This window comes from Homalodisca vitripennis, chromosome 5 (assembly GCF_021130785.1).
Source record: "Homalodisca vitripennis isolate AUS2020 chromosome 5, UT_GWSS_2.1, whole genome shotgun sequence".
Classification (NCBI taxonomy): domain Eukaryota; kingdom Metazoa; phylum Arthropoda; class Insecta; order Hemiptera; family Cicadellidae; genus Homalodisca; species Homalodisca vitripennis.
In genome coordinates, this window is record NC_060211.1 from 136,335,056 (window position 1) to 136,352,093 (window position 17,038).

Here is a 17,038-nt window from a genome sequence, read left to right on the forward strand (position 1 = left end):
TCATATTTATTTCCTTATACCTCATCGCATCATGTATTTCGGATTTGCTTCCTTGTAAATGACCGATAACATTCCATGCTAATTACTAGATTATCACTGGGTTTTAGCGTTTAATTTGATTATGATTATATTATAATTTCAGTTGAATGATGTATTTATTTCTTAGTACCAATATTACATCATATCTAATAAAACTACTTATGACGATTACCATCTGGCGAACAGTATTGCTAGTTCAGTTCCTGTCCACCAGGGCACAGGAAGATTTAGTTTGCACTAAGGCTGCTAGGTTCGCTCTTTTTGTACTATCTTATATAAAAATACAAAACTTTGATACGTTTTAATACATGTGTATGTATTTGTATAACAAAATTCATAATACTATGTTATGTATAATCAAAAACATATATAAACCGAGCAAGACTGCTAACATTGTTTACATAGACTCTTTTCTTCAATTTTAACTGTAGTAACTTCAAATGATTTATTCATAAATTACAAATTGCTACCCTACCGCTGCTTAATGTTTGTAAGCTGCACTCTGTGGTTCCTAACAGCATTTGTTACTACAGCTTTTACTAATTGCTAGTTACCACCTGCGGATTATCACGTGATGATCTATTAAATAACAGGTAAACCATTGGACGCTGTTCCATTATCAAATCATCTCAATAAATCTATTATTTTGTTTATATAATTTAGCTGAACACAAGACAAATAAATAGGCATACTAAAACATACGCACATAAGACACTCAACGAAACGATGAAATCAATGAAAAGTTATGAATTGAACTGTAATAATAAATGTTATGCGTATTATATTTATTCTAACAAGTTCGATTTTTAAAGATTTGACGATATGATTTCATAAGACAGAGCTCCCGAAAATAGTTATTCGTGAAATACAAAATGCTGGATAGATGACGGAAAGTTAAGTAACCTTATTAATTTCAATAATCAAATATCAGTCCAGGGGGAGCATACATTTAAAAATTGTATTCACTGACAAGTAGTGGATGCTGTGCCGGGACTCGAACCTGGTTAATTGTACGGCGAGTACGCTACCACTACACCACACAATCCTTACTATTTACGATTCAATTGTTGTATTTGAATCTCGTTTCTGTCGCATATGTGTTTAAAATATCAAACTAACATATGATCGAAAAACTATACGCCTGTCAAACGAGTTTTATCTACATTCATTCACTTTGTATAATTCATAATAGCCTGATTAATTACAATACATACTATATTGAAAAATATGTTGCAACTAAACGTTTTTTACAATTAAATATTAAACTTATTGTCTCAATCATAAACAACATTTTTGTTATGCTTATCACTAAACAAATTACTATGGTAGGCCTATGTTGTAAATTTGCATTTCTAGAAGAGGGTATTGAAACAATTTAAACACATAATTCTATACAAGTGTTTTTATTTATTTATCGTAACCATTGGTACATTATTCACAGTTGCAAAATATCTGTAGTTATGTCTACTTAATGACAGTGTACACTTATAAAACTGTATATACTTGTTTAACATCAGCTTGACTGCGAGTTGTTTATGGTGATATATAAATAATTTGAACATAAAACTTATCTTAAAATACACATATATTATAAATACACCTATATGCTAGTTTGCAGTTTCACTAATCTATCCAAACTGAAAACATCTAATTACGCACTATAAAATGACTATGCAGCACAAGTCTTCCACAAACAAAGACTCCTAAACTTCATATTATAGCACTAACTATATGGTACATTTAAATTAGCAATGTAATTACAATCGATATTTACTGACAGCCTCTGACTGCCTTTACACCAGTTCGGTGGCTATTTATAAGATTGTCCACTCAATAAATACAGAATCACTATAGACGGCTCGCACGACTGTGTGTAAGCCCGTATGGTAGCGGTAAGGTAGCGATTCGGCAGTCTACACAATGTCATTGACTCAGTCATCTTTGGACGGTTCAGTTCGTGGCGTTACACCGGCAGACGCAACAGGAAGGGAAGAGGAACCAGTCCATGAATATGCCCTTGCAGTCGTTGTCCGGGTCGTACGCCAACAGACGGTGCCACTTGTACTTCTGCTCACAACCGCAGTCGGACGAACACCGGTTTGTTTGGGTTTTCCTGTCGACAAACAACATTCGTCACTGTTAATATTTCACTCCAGAGTAAACTATCCAGATAAAGTTCCATGCTAATAAAGTCCAACAGACGGTGCCACTTGTACTTCTGCTCACAACCGCAGTCGGACGAACACCGGTTTGTTTGGGTTTTCCTGTCGACAAACAACATCGTCACTGTTAATATTTCACTCCAGAGTAAACTATCCAGATAAAGTTCCATGCTAATAAAGTCCAACAGACGGTGCCACTTGTACTTCTGCTCACAACCGCAGTCGGACGAACACCGGTTTGTTTGGGTTTTCCTGTCGACAAACAACATCGTCACTGTTAATATTTCACTCCAGAGTAAACTATCCAGGTAGAGAGAGTTCCATGCTAATAAAGTCCAGCTCGAAAATAAAATACCAAAATATACCAACTTGTAATATTGTGTCTCATTTAATATATCCACCCTTTACACAAAATAAAACATTTTACTGTTTAATACGACACCATTTTTAACCCTCAGAATAGTATGACCGCAAATTTCCGAGCTAACAAGTCTTTACTTGGGAATGGAATATACTACAAAACAAAATCTGGTAATTGTTTACTTTAGCCACTTTACACTGTTTGTCAAAATTTCAACTTTAAAAATAAGAAAATAGAAGTATATGAGAGCACTAAAAAAAGAATATATGTATATATATATAAAACATTTTTTTAAATATCGTACTCTATAATAACTAACAAGATGTGTGTGTGTGTGTGTAAAGGAGGAAAAACTAAATTATAACTGAAATTACGTCGGAAATGCATCTGACCTCAAATGCCTAACCCTTCTTGGTTTGTTATTTCCCAACAATACATATATGTTCAATGTGAAATAAAACTCCAATGGTCTGTAAATTTTACAAGGAATTGACCAAATGTTTCAAACGGTTAAAAAGAAATCTAATTCAGCGTATAATTCGAAACATAAAAAGAAAATTCATGAATTAAATTCAAATGTAGTGGCTTTATGTACTAATGTAAAATAATCTGTATTAAGCTAATATCCTAATGGAACTTTACAATTAATAAAAAAGTCCATTGATTCCACGGGAGAACAGCCAGATGAGTAAATTACAAAAGATTTGAAAAAAATCTCTTTATAAGTCGTCTTGCATGTTGCTCAAACTGCCCACCGTTGTACGGCGCAAGCGCACTTATAATAAAACAAGAAAGGAAGAAAAGCCAGGAAGAATAATGTCGAAGGGTGACTACTATGGATCTGCTTGAAGTGCTAGTTGTTGTTAATTGCTCAGAAAATCTGATACTCAGTAAAACATCCACATCGTTAGCTGCTCACCACAGCATGGCATATGAAATATTGCCATTACAACAAGGACAAGAAGAAATGCCAGGAGTAATAAATGATGCTGAAGGACTTACAAGCAAACTTATAGGCGGATCGCCTCCTCGAAGTGTTAGTTATTGACGATCGCTAAGAAAATGTTGTACTAAGAAAAATACCTACATCGTTAGCTTCTCACCACAGTGCGGCATATGAATATTGCCATTACAACAAGGACAAGAAGAAAAGCCAGGATTAATAAATAATGTTGAAGGACTTACGAGCAAACTTCTAGATGGATCAACTACTAGAAGGGCTAGTTGTTGATGGTCGCTTAGAAAATGTGGTACTCAGTAAAATACCCACATCGTGAGTTTCTCACCACAGTACGGCATACGAATATTGCCATTACAACAAGGACAAGAAGAAAGTCAGGATTAATAAATTATGTTGAAGGACTTACGAGCAAACTTCTTGGTGGATCGCTTGCTCGAAGTGCTGGGTGTTGACAATCGCTCTTATTTTACCCGCACTGTTGGCTGCCCAGTACGGGGTGACTATCTCCACTTTAGACTCACAAGCATCCACTCTGAAACAAGCGTCAATCTTTAACATCGCTCTTTAAAATAATACATTGATAATCTTTTATGATGGCATATAAGATAAATTGTACATGATAATTGACATACATGTTCTTTAATTCGCAATTAAAAAGTGTCCTTTAGGTTTTGATCCTATAGAGTGAACATTTACATTAAATACGATACACACGTTAAATACAACATTGCATGCAAATGTCTATGGCTTAATTATGTAGGCGTAAATAAAGAATATTCGATACCAAAATAAAATTAATGTTTTCTGGAACAAAAACAATCTGTTGATAACAAACACATGTCACTATAAGAAATCAAAATTTGTTTATTTAAGAGGAAAGATTAAATATGGTGGCTTCTACTCATAATACAAAATCCTACTACCCGCATTGATTTTATAAAGGAAACAATAATCATTTAACTAAGTATTTATTTACAAAAGAAAACTTATTCGAAAGTCAAGTATTTCATTCTTAGATAACACTCAACTCGTATAAAAATCAGTAGGAAATGGCTTTTAAAACTATCGTGTATTAATTCATAATTTGACAAAACTGTACTCTTCAAAGGGACCTTTTTTGAAATCACAGTAGAAAATTTAGAGTTTAAATCAGTTTTTAAATGACAACTGAACACTATTCAGGATAATCTAAGTTCATGGCGTTTTAAACACTTACTCATTATGAGTTAGTAACTGTTGGGTTTGTAGGATAAAATATAGTTTCAAAAGAACTATATGTCTTAGACTGTATAAAAGTTATATACCTTATGTCAATATCTCAATAATTGTAGCAAGTTATAATCTTTGCTGTACCACAGGCCTAAGTATCTGACAGCAGTAGAACTATCTTTAAAGGATAACAGAGCTGCAGAATGTTGGAAACGGACGGTGTAAACATCACTGGATCGCTATCCAATCCATCGGAATAATATAGGTTCTAAGCCAGAGACTTGGGTTACTCCTGTCTCTGTTGATATAGATCCCGAAACCTGACTGTCACATCGCATCATATGAGATTTTTCACTTATGCGTAAAAAAACCACCATTGGGCTATACATAAAATAAAATTTATAAGTTTCCCCATTCATATTATTAGAAATAAGGGTTATAAAAGCTTACCTTCCAGAGTCAGATGACTGATTGTTGCGGAAAGACTGCCTGGTCTGCCTTAACTTTCCGAAGTAAGTCTCGGTCCCGTCGATCCCCTCCTGTACGGGGTCAGGCGCAGTCGAGTTGTTTGACTTCGGTTTCTCTTTACTCGTTGACGCTCGTTTTTTCCTCGTTCTTCGCTGCGTTTCAAACACTTCCCGCGCCGGTGGACCATACTCTGTGCTCATCTGGAACTCTCCATACATCCGCTTCATCAGAGCCTTGTTCTCGTCTATGAACAGCTCGATTCTATCTCTGTAAACAACAGGATCACCAATGTAAAAATGTGAAAGTTCTGAGTTAAAATTTATTACAGATTGAAAAATTGTTTAAGCTCTTGCAGTATTAAGGCTGATATGAAACTTCGTTCAGTCAATAAGTAGGTAATACCTATTGGCTGTTGTATGAGCAATGTTTTCACTTATTATTTATAGTTCATTTACTACTAAAATACTTAATTACGAACTTGTTTGTACGCTTTCGGTAAAAAATCAAAATACTAAAAGGTTTTGGATTTTTCTAGTTTTAATTTTGCGGTGAACCATACTAGTTTGATATTGTGAAACCCAAAACCATAATACACGATGCATGGGGCTAAAGTAATCACGCTGTTAATTTTCAAATGGTCTACAATTACTTGAGTGCTTTGAATGCATGCACATTTAACTTATTCACAATTAATTAAATTTAAATAGTGTATCTTTTTAAAGTCATTTTAAACAATGCCTTTCACTTGATAATATCAAAAATATTTTAATTATTAATTTTGTCCAGAGTTAGAAGCACTTTAATAGTTCTGAAACCTTCAACAAATATAATAACAAAGGTGGAAGTTATTGAAATAGCCAAAGTTAGTTATATCTTGTGCCGGGCGTTTAACTACGTAGTGAAAGTCGTTCTCTAAATATAAACATCCCTTCAAACTTTCCTATTTAACCTTGAACTGCAAGAAGTCCGAACATTATTATGGTCTGCAGGTGTACTCCAGAAGAGTTGAGCTATTACTGTACTATTAGATAGATCTATTTATATCATTCAACCAACTATAATAAGCCTCTTTAACGCAATTATACACTATTAAGAGCCAGCTGTTATGAAAAGGCCTTGCGCTTTATCCTATTAGTACAATACGAAATCTCGATCACTTTTGGTTTTTATTTTTGAAGTACAATTATGGGAGATGTCTGTTTTAAATACATATTTAATACGTATCCAAAAGATTTCTCGTTTGTATAGTGAGTATTTAAGCGGTATAGGCTAGTACAAGTTTATTACATTTGTTCTGAAACACTAATAAAACTATTGGAAAACAATATAAAAAACGTTTGGATGTGCTTAAATACATATTTAAATGATGAGCCATGATTTTTTATCTTCTATAACTCAACGACCAAAATAAGGGCATATGCGTGTTAGAGGTTTAACGTTTTTTACGGGGCTAAGATCAAAATGGCTGCCAGTACAGCTGGATACAGATTCACCACAAAAAGTAGTTGAATACAAAAAGTTTCGATTTTATTTTTGAGTCATCATCATCATCATCATCGTCAGACGTTTCCGTTCTCACGGGTCGTCGTACACAGCCTCCTCCACTTTAGTCTATCGTTCCAGGTCTCCTCTTCATCCACCTGTATTTTCTGTAGTCCCCTTCTCTCTATGTCTTTCCACACTTGGTCCTCCCATCTTCCTCTCGGTCTTCCTCTTGGTCTTCTTCCTCCTTCCTCCTTCTCCAGTGCTATTCTAGGCATTCTATTATCTCCCATCCTCTTCACATGCCCCATCCACTGTATTCTTCTTCCTTCCATTGTCTCTTGCAGTGAAACTACCTTCAATCTTTCTCTAGTTATTTCGTTCCTTATTCTATCTCTTCTTGTAGTCTTCTCTATCCCTCTTAAAAATCTCATTTCTGCAGCTTGCAATCTGCTTAAATCATTTTTAGTCCACGTCCACGTCTCTGCTCCATATAATAAAATTGGTTGGAAATAAGATTTATACATCAATACTTTTGATTCTTTCCCAATGTTCCAACTCCACACAATCTTCTTTACCATATTGAAAAACTTTCCACTCTTCCATATTCTGTTTCCTATCTCTTCTCTTATTGTGCCCCTATCTGTTATGATACTTCCTAAATAACAGAATTCCTTCACCTTTTCAAGTCTTTTTCCTTCAACTAACACGTCTTTGTTATTTCCATCCCTTCTCTCTACTTTCATTACTTTACATTTTTGTATGTTCATCTCTAAACCATATTTCTTCGCCACTTTTGCCCATTTGTTTAACTCTCGTTCTAACTCTTCTTCCCTATTTTCCCATATCATTATGTCATCCGCATATGCTATTGTCTTAAGTTCTTCTGCTCCTCTGTTTCCTTGTACTTCTAGAATAATTTCATCCATTATAATATTGAAAAGGAAAGGTGACAATATGCTTCCCTGCCTTACTCCTCTCTCTGTTTTAAAAGTATCTGTATATTTTTCTTCAATTCTTTATTTTTGAGTAATCAATAAAAATATTGAAAACTAAAACAAATTCGGTTATCAGATGCATATAAATTATATATTTGAAATCACACACCATCCATAATTATATGAATTAAAAATGGAATAAACGTGTTTGAAGCTAAAGTCAATGTGGCTCTCAGAACAGCTCGTTCTTATCCGACTCTTTCAGAAGTAGATTTGTAAACTACATGACACAACAAATTAATCTGGGGCGACCAAGTTAGACACAATTAAAGTGCCGTTCTAGCAGACTGTAATTTTCTTAATAACAAATAAATTATTTTCTCTTTTCACAACTTTGCAAGTGGTTTATTGCCATGCCATATATTATATGTACGGTTTCAGGTGTATATAATATACGTATTGTTGAAGTACTATTAATATTAATAATTAAAGTCTGTATGTTTTTCTATAGCCTTCGATTTCAATGTCTAAATAGATCGAGCAATACAAATTTAAAGTCGTTATAATCAAGGGATTTCGAGTGTCATTTGTAAAAACTCAGCCATCAGTCTCACTTACCGATTGATTGATTGAAATGCCTACGGCATGAGAAGATCGGAGATTAATTAGTTTGTTTATTAAATTAAATGGAATGTTATAGCTTCGAAGTCGTCAAGTTAGTGTAGGGTTATAATCCAGCAATTCGCAGAAGGTATACATTTAGGAAGTTTGAGATGTCTACTGTTACTCTAAGTGTAAAAATTAAAAGTTACATCACAGACAACTTTTAATCATTTTCGGTAGCATTTATCTCAATGACAATGAATTCGGTCGTTTGCCTGAAAAGAGTAAAAATCCTACAGCCTTTAGAACAAAAATAACAGGTAATACCGAAAACGTGACGTGACAACAGCGATAGCGACAGTGACAGTGACAGTGACGAACTGGACGATGGTCACAACGGAAGCCCGATGCTAATAACGTGTCCGAGGAGCGCTTACTCATGGGCTCTCATCAATTATTTATAAGACTGTAACACTCAGCTTCCCGAGAACTGTTCGAGCCAGTGACTTCACGCTGATTGGGAGATTAATCTACCTGCGGTGACGTCATGCATAGCACGTGACGTCGGGATCTCCCGTCGATAAAAGGAGCTCCACCGTCATCATCCTGAGCATGGATGGGTGGATACAGAATAAAGTGTTTATGTTAATTGAAACGTAATTCAAGTTTTTTAGAGCGGAATTTAAACCAGGCAAAGCAAAAAATGACGTCATTTAGATCTGAACGACTCAATTGATGTACAGAAATAATACGTCACTGACCACTGAAGAAATGGCCCCACTAGGTCTTTATCACTGTGGTTGATGACTGTGGAGGCGTTAGGATTCTTTAAGTTCAAAAGCCTGTGAAGGATTACAACTGAAGAAGACGCATTTGCTTTCTGCGTTTACTGGTAAATACTGGAACAGCGATTGCTTCATTCTTCAATGGTGGCGGTAGTTAAGATCGAGATTGCTTCATAATCTTCCACAGACTGTGTGTCATGGAAGCTCAGAAGCGGCTACCCACCGACCCACCCCTCCGGAAGTAGAGTTCAATATCTCTTAGAGAAAGTGAAAGGAGGTTTTTTTAAGCTCCTCATCCTACATACCATGTGTCAATACCACTTTGTAATAGGATTCAACATTTCAATGGTTTGGAGCAAGTTCCGTCAAACCACGTGTCTCTAAAACAGGCTCAGATGAGATTTCTAGCGAGGTATCAAATCTGTATCTCAATTAATTCCAGAAATGTGTTTTGGAAAGATAGATAGACAGACAATCATACAGAAAAGAAATGTTTACATCTCCGCGGCAAAAAAATAGTGTCAGTCCACTGATGTTTCAACGATGCTCATCTAACTTCCATGGTTGGACATGATCTATCATACAACTATTCTTATCTACGTGGTAATGTAGTTTTATGCGAAATTTAACGCCTACAGGTGAATATTTCTTCTATAACTTTTCATATGATATATTCAAATTTTTGTTCATCAAGTTAGATTTTAAAGGAGAGTTAAAATAGGAAAATTTACAATGAGATACAGTGCGCTGAAATAAAATCATGTCATCTATACAGGAATAAAGTCACCATTGACAGGAAATAACACAATTATAGTAAATTCTGTTGCTGGATACTAGTTGGTAACCTCAGTGGGATGACTGAATATGTGTTGTATTAGGTCTTGAGTCTTTTAGAGAGTTCAGATTATTATATAGAGGTGAAAACAAGAAATTTGACTTGCAGAAATCAGCAGACCAAATGGCTAAGTCCGAAATCACTATGCTCAGATTACATATATGATTTTAGGGCTCCCTTTATTAACGTTGCCTATTGTCTTTTTTAACTAACAATAATAGTTCATAAGAAACTGTCTGTCGTAGTTAGTAACTGTATCTCTTTCATCAATCACACTGATTCTTCACTGAACAGTGTAACGTACTGGGGGTCACATATAGGAGATATTTGATATTTTGTAGTCATAGAATTGTTACAAATCCGTGATCTATTCATTATTTTCAAATAATTAATAAGCCTTCCCGCTTAGTCGGAAGAAATGTAAATTTCCTATATGGCTGCCATCTTGATAAGTAAAATTGAAGATAATTTATTAGATTCAGTGTCTTCTTCAATTGATCATCTCATCTTAGATGCTTACAATATTATATGAGGATCATAACGTAATCTTTATCAAATTCTCTCACGAAAGGTGACGATCACCATCCTAATAAGAAAGTAAAATGGCGTGAAGCAGACACAACAAGTTTTATAGGTGATCTAATACGAAGATTGAGTGTGAACACAAAACTATTGAACTATTCTTGTGGTGACTGCGGCCTTGAACTCTTAGTTTATATCGGTTTAGTTATTTGTTGTTGATTTTGCTGTACAGCTCTAGGATGTAAATATTACGAATACTTTACTTGGACCGCGACAAGTACAAATCCCACTTTCACCTTATTTGTAATTACCTCTTGTGGACTGTATTAAAATAGACTCATAATGTCTGCCTTCAAGAGAGACTGCTAGAAAAATAAACCACCCTTAGTGATAAACACAGTAAGTGGAACACTGAAATTTTTTATGCTAGTAATAAGAAAATAAACTAACGATAAACATTGAGCAACGATCATGTTCAATATCACAATTTCAGTGAATCTACGAGTAGTTTATACTTTAGTGATTGTTTATCATAAAATAGTACTAGTCGTATTAGTCTCACAATAGAAATTCATTTGAAGCTGAAAAATAAAATTGTACCAAAGCGAAAATATTGAGAGTATAATAATATAGTTGATAAACGAATTTTAAGTATTATTTTTAGTGTTGGAACGAAGATTTTACGCAGTATATTTAATTTAGGTTCTTTTTCAAAAGTTTGTATAATTATATTTTAATAATTTTCAAAACTGTTAATGAAACGTATGCTCGCTGCTGTGTATTTTTAAAAGACCTCAAATGAAAAGAGAGAAAAGACTGCGTGAGGAAATATAAAATCATTATATGTTTACATTTTTAGAAATGTGTTCTTTCACACATATTCTTATTCAGTGTTTTCTTATCTCAAACCTATCGTACTGGGAAATACAATCTGCCAGTCGCACACCTTTTTTGAGTAAACCTATTATTCTATTACCATAATCGATTCTCAAACTCAAACTTTGGTTTAATTTGTCAAGAAATAGTCTAATTTCTATATCACCGATATAGGTAATAATTGGTTTGTATTATTATGTTTCATGGAATGAGTTGTTATTACTAAGTAATTATTCAAATTTCGATAAGGCACTTTTCAAACAAACCCGAAATAGATGAAGAGTAACGGTAAGAGTATGTCACAATGAAGAAGTTACCTCTGATCTCAATAGAGACATCTAGAGACGAGATAACGGGCTAATGTATAGAAGACGAAGGTAACTTACATGGGGTAACTGTTTCCAGCGGTGGGGCAGAAGAGCTGATGGAAGCGTTTGATACAGGGCACTCCTCTGATGACATCTCCTCTGATCTCAAGGCCCAAAGCCAACGAAAGTGCCGTCCATAAAATCTGTAAAAAAAAGAAAATGATGATAATAATTTTGATTAATATAACGACTTTATATACTATAATCTACTTAATCTTCTAAGGTTGCAATTTAATTTATAAATATATACAGGGTGGAAAAAAAGTATGGAAACGCTTTCACTAATTTGTATGGCTTCACTTATACAAATTAAATTTTGTACATCACCACTTGTATTAAGAACCTAGTTTTTGAGACCAGTGGGGATATTTTATCTTTTCAGGGGACGGCCCGTGAGGAGTCGGACGAAAATCTTAAATGTAAGCATAGGCCGAGTTTGATATCAAATTAAAGGTCTAGTAAAAGAGAAACTCATTACCGCAAACCGCACTTAAAATGGTTGACCCTATCCAGAGTACGGACCGTATGAATTTCATGACAAAGAAATTGAGTAATTTTGTCTTGTGAAGTAACTAATTTACTTTCAGTAGTATATTAAGTCGGTTATGTAAATTTGAAAAACAATTTCCAACAAAAAATAATTTTTATTGGATAACACTAAATAGGGGTTTTCCTGTCTTGTCTTCAAGAAACTGAGAGTATTCAATAATACCACCGTAACTCCTTATCAACATTGAGGTCAAGGTCCAGTCCCTCCAGCCCTTTTATCTCAGGCAAACATAAACTGGTTTAGGCAATACAAACAGTACTGTCACATCAAAATTCCACAGTTTTGTATTTTTAATATCAACTTGGTTTTTTAGTCTACGTTATAATTTCGTCCACGTAAGTTAAAGTTTAAAGTCTTCACTAGAAGGTACTGCGATAGTTATAAATTTTTTTTACTTAAGTGTTTACATTTTATTCTACTAGTTTTAAAAGCAATGTCACTTAGTGAGTTTGAGACAATCACGCTGCTTATGATGCGTGGGTATGGGAATCTAGTTCGTCCCTATGAAGAAACAGCGCATTTGTTTAATGACACTTTTCTTGATAGACCCCCAATTAGTAAGTCAACAGTGTTTAAGACAGTAAAAAGATTTGAAGAAACTAGAACAGTCAAAGATCGCGAAAGAAGTGGCAGGCCTAAATCGGCTACAAATGAACAAAAATCTTTGGATGTACTCCAAACATTTGTTGAAAATCCCAGCAGCACCTCGGCCAGAGTGGCTGCAGAAGATCTTGATATGAGCCATAGCTCAGTGTTGAATGTTTTACACACAAAAACAAGTATCACCCTTTTAAAATAACCCTAACCTAAGAACTTGCAGAGGATGATTTTGATCGAAGGACTGAATTTTGCGAAATAATGATGAGAAAGTGTGACGAAATTCAAAATTTTTTAAGTTCGATATTGTTTTCAGATGAAGCTACATTCTTTGTTAATGGACAAGTTAATAGGCATAATTGCCGTTACTGGGCCGACCATAATCCACACTGGATGATAGAAGGCCAACACAAAGGCCTCAGAAAGTGAATATGTGGGCTGGAATAATAAACAATAACATTGTAGGACCGTTTGTGATAGATGGAAATCTAACAGGCGAAATTTATTTCAATATGTTGACAAATAACATTTTGCCAGCAGTGCGTGCTCTTCTTGGGGCAAATTTTAATGCAGTATGGTTTCAGCAAGATGGAGCACCGCCCCATTACTATTTGCGGTGTGCGCAATCTGTTAGATGAAGTGTTTCCTAACCATTGGATTGGTCGCAGGGGTACCGTTGAGTGGCCGGCTAGGTCACCGGATCTTAATCCACTAGATTTCTTTTTGTGGGGCTTCTTAAAAGATAATGTGTATAAAACTAAACCAGCCAACATTGAGGAACTGACAAATCGTTTATTAGAAGAAGCAAGAAGAATTTACACCCGAGATGCTTCAAAATGTGACTGCAGTAGGTTTTTATAATAGACTAGCTCATTGCCAACAAGTGTTCGGAGAGCAGTTTGAGCACCTCATTTAAAAGGTATGGTTATTTTTTGTAATACATAGATAATTTTTAATTTAATTCTTTTGGATAATTGTGTACCATAAAGTGTCATTTTCAGTCAGAACAGTTCACTTGAGACTGTGAAATTGCGGAAAAATAATAATTAATCAAAACGTTACTTCTGAAATTCAAACGGCCCGTACTCTGGATAGGGTCAACCATTTTAAGTGCGGTTTTGCGGTAATGAGTTTCTCTTTACTAGACCTTTAATTTGATATCAAACTCGGCCTATGCTTACATTTAAGATTTTCGTCCGACTCCTCACGGGCCGTCCCCCTGAAAAGATAAAATGTCCCCACTGGTCTCAAAAACTAGGTTCTTAATACAAGTGGTGATGTACAAAAAATTTAATTTTGTATAAGTGAAGCCATACAAAATTAGTGAAGCGTTTCCATACTTTTTTTCCACCCTGTATTATATATATATATATATATATATATATATATATATATATATATATATATATATAAAACTGTAATATAGCTTACTAAAATATACCATCACCCTCTTAGATGTCATATAATCTAAAAAAGCTGATATTAACAACATATTATAGTTAAAACATTCGATAGGCGAAAAATCGAGTTTATATACTATTCTATACCCTATCCAGAAGATTGAAGGACTCCTGAAGGATTATGGACCCTCGCCACTCCAAGCGCTCAACCACGCGAACTCGCAGTCCACTTTTACCACAAAAACAAAACACACCTAGGACCCACTGTAGACTACAAAATCAAGTGTGATCTATATCAGTAGTGTTTTCTACTGTTGGTGTCTCAGGTGTCGAAACGATGTAGTTTGTTTTGAGCTTCTTCGTCACCGGTTTTTTGGTTCTTTTCAGACGGACCAGGACTCCAGATTCCAGGAGTCAAGTCTATGACTGTGTCATATTCAAGACGCTGCGCTAAGAGAAAGGTGAAATGGATCTGATTAAATATGTTAATTAAATATGAAACAATTCATAACAATAAAGAAAATGGGTTTTAATATAAAGTTTATGATATGTCCCTGCTACATAATATCTCATTGAGAGTTAAAAAATACTTAACATTAACTTGCCCCATTGTTTTATACAGACAGTTCAATGTACTCTTACTGTACTAATATAACAATATTGGATTTAAGGCAATAACTATTTATACGCTGAGCGTCAGCGATGTCTATCACTCGAGGGTTCAAAAACTTTCAATTATTACTGTTTTGAGGAAATTAGTCTATAAGACTAGAATTTTTGCATAAAGCTTCATTTCTACCCGAAGAACATTCGAATTCGATGAAGGTGCATGTCAATCTAGAGAATTTGGCGTTTCAACCGTGTTTATTTAGGTCTTATGGGTAACCACGATGGCAACAAGACAATCATAGAATAAACCAGTTTGTACATAGGCTTGATATAACTGCATTATGACATAATAAAATGTGATATTTGGAAGATTAATTGGTAAGACTTGCGTTACGTTCTAACCAGTCCTTCGATACTCCAATGTATAAATTTTGGTTATGTAGATAAAGTTAGGTGAAAATTCATGTTCCTCCATGTTATTTGGCTGAGCGCTAGCAAAGCCTTTAACTCAGGGTGATATTTCAATAACGAATTATATGATATGGACTCGAAACTATTCATGTAACGCCATGTCTGTTTAGACAACGTCGTTTTTGAAGTTAATCAATTCCTCTGTAGAATTTAACTGAATATTACTCAGTAGAACCTAGCAGAAATTCTCTTTTGCCTGCCTGAGGGTTGGTTTTTCTTTACGATCGTCTGTCTTTACGCAGGACATATTGGGGATGAAATAAACTATTGACTTACAACTTCAGCGAAGCCTGGTATGGGGTACTCCTAGCTTGTTAATAGTTTTACCTAAATATTTTTCAACTTTTTATATATAGTATACAATAATTTTAACCAAATACACATACGTAATCAACTATTACTGTTCCATTACAACAAAGAAATAGTTTTATTTAAAAGTTAACACAAACTCTAACCCATTTGTGATTATTGAATCCATTTGATTACTTACGTAATCTGCATGTACAGACCTTTCAAACATCTCAATCAATACTGAATGCTGTAACGCTATCACTGTGAAGTATGTCAGTCCTACTTTTATTACATATTATAATACATTCAAATGTCAAAGAAGGACGAGAAATTGTAACTCGCCTTCACCTTCTTATGGAGATATTTGAGTGCCCGGTTTGGCCTTGAGGAGCGCTCAGTATCCATCCAAGAATCCAGAACGTAATAAGGCGAGGCGGACTTAGAGTTGATCAATTTCCATGTCAGGCACTACGGATCGCTGCTTCTCACTCCTAGGAGCTTGACAGAAGTTGTGGACCACACCCACTATAACGTTCAATGCCAACTCCATTACATATGACCATCAATGATAGTAAAACACTACTGGGCGGACAAGAGGTTTAGATCATTCTCATGACATTAATTTACTACAGATGCTTGTTTTACCCAAATATATAAATGAAGTTGTCTTGTAACGGCTACTGGCCACACGCCCACTATAACGTTCAATGCCAACTCCATTACATATGACCATCAATGATAGTAAAACACTACTGGGCGGACAAGAGGTTTAGATCATTCTCATGACATAATTTACTACAGATGCTTGTTTTACCCAAATATATAAATGAAGTTGTCTTGTAACAGCTACTGGCCCACGCCCAATAATGTCTTCCACTGCCTCTCCTTCCGGTGTTTATACCTTCATGTATTCCTTCAATGTTACAGACACTCTAATTGACAACTACATATACCTGTATGTAATTATATGTTTCCATCAGGATGCATCTAAAAGTTTGCCAGATGTTGGTGTTGGCTCACACCATATGATGTCTTCCGCTGCCTCTCCTTCCGGTATTTATACCTTCACGTATTCCTTCAACGTTCCAGACTCTCTGTCAACTACATAGATGTAGTGACATGTTTCCACAAGGATTCATCTAAAGGTTTGCCAGATGTTGTTGTTGGCTCACGCCCTATAATGTCTTCCACTAGCTTGTCCTTCCATTAGTTATACCTTCACGTATTCCATCAACGTTACAGACACTCTAATTGTCAACTACATAGATGTAGTGATATGTTTACACCAGGATGCATATAAAGGTTTGGAATATGCTATTGTTGTCACCTACCCTATAATGGCTTCCACTGCCTCTCCTTCCGGTATTTATACCTTCACGTATTCCTTCATCGTTACAGTCACTCTTATTGGCAACTACATAGATGTAATGATATGTTTTCACCAGGATGCATCTAAAGGCTTGGAATATGCTATTGTTGTCACCTACCCTATAATGGCTTCCACTGCCTCT

General features: G+C 35.0%; 1 protein-coding gene across 1 annotated transcript in view; it reads right to left on the minus strand.

Annotated features, from left to right (window-relative positions):
• Positions 1-1,426: 1,426 nt before the first annotated feature.
• The window catches only part of LOC124362922 (protein spaetzle 3), a 95,254-nt gene continuing 79,642 nt past the window's right edge, over positions 1,427-17,038 (minus strand). The window contains exons 2-5 of the mRNA XM_046817815.1: positions 11,628-11,752; positions 5,183-5,467; positions 3,930-4,055; positions 1,427-2,152 (exon numbers count right to left, since the gene is read on the minus strand). Of these exons, the coding sequence (XP_046673771.1) occupies positions 1,990-2,152; positions 3,930-4,055; positions 5,183-5,467; positions 11,628-11,752 (699 nt within the window). The 3' untranslated portion in view covers positions 1,427-1,989. The remainder of the gene's footprint in view (positions 2,153-3,929; positions 4,056-5,182; positions 5,468-11,627; positions 11,753-17,038) is intronic.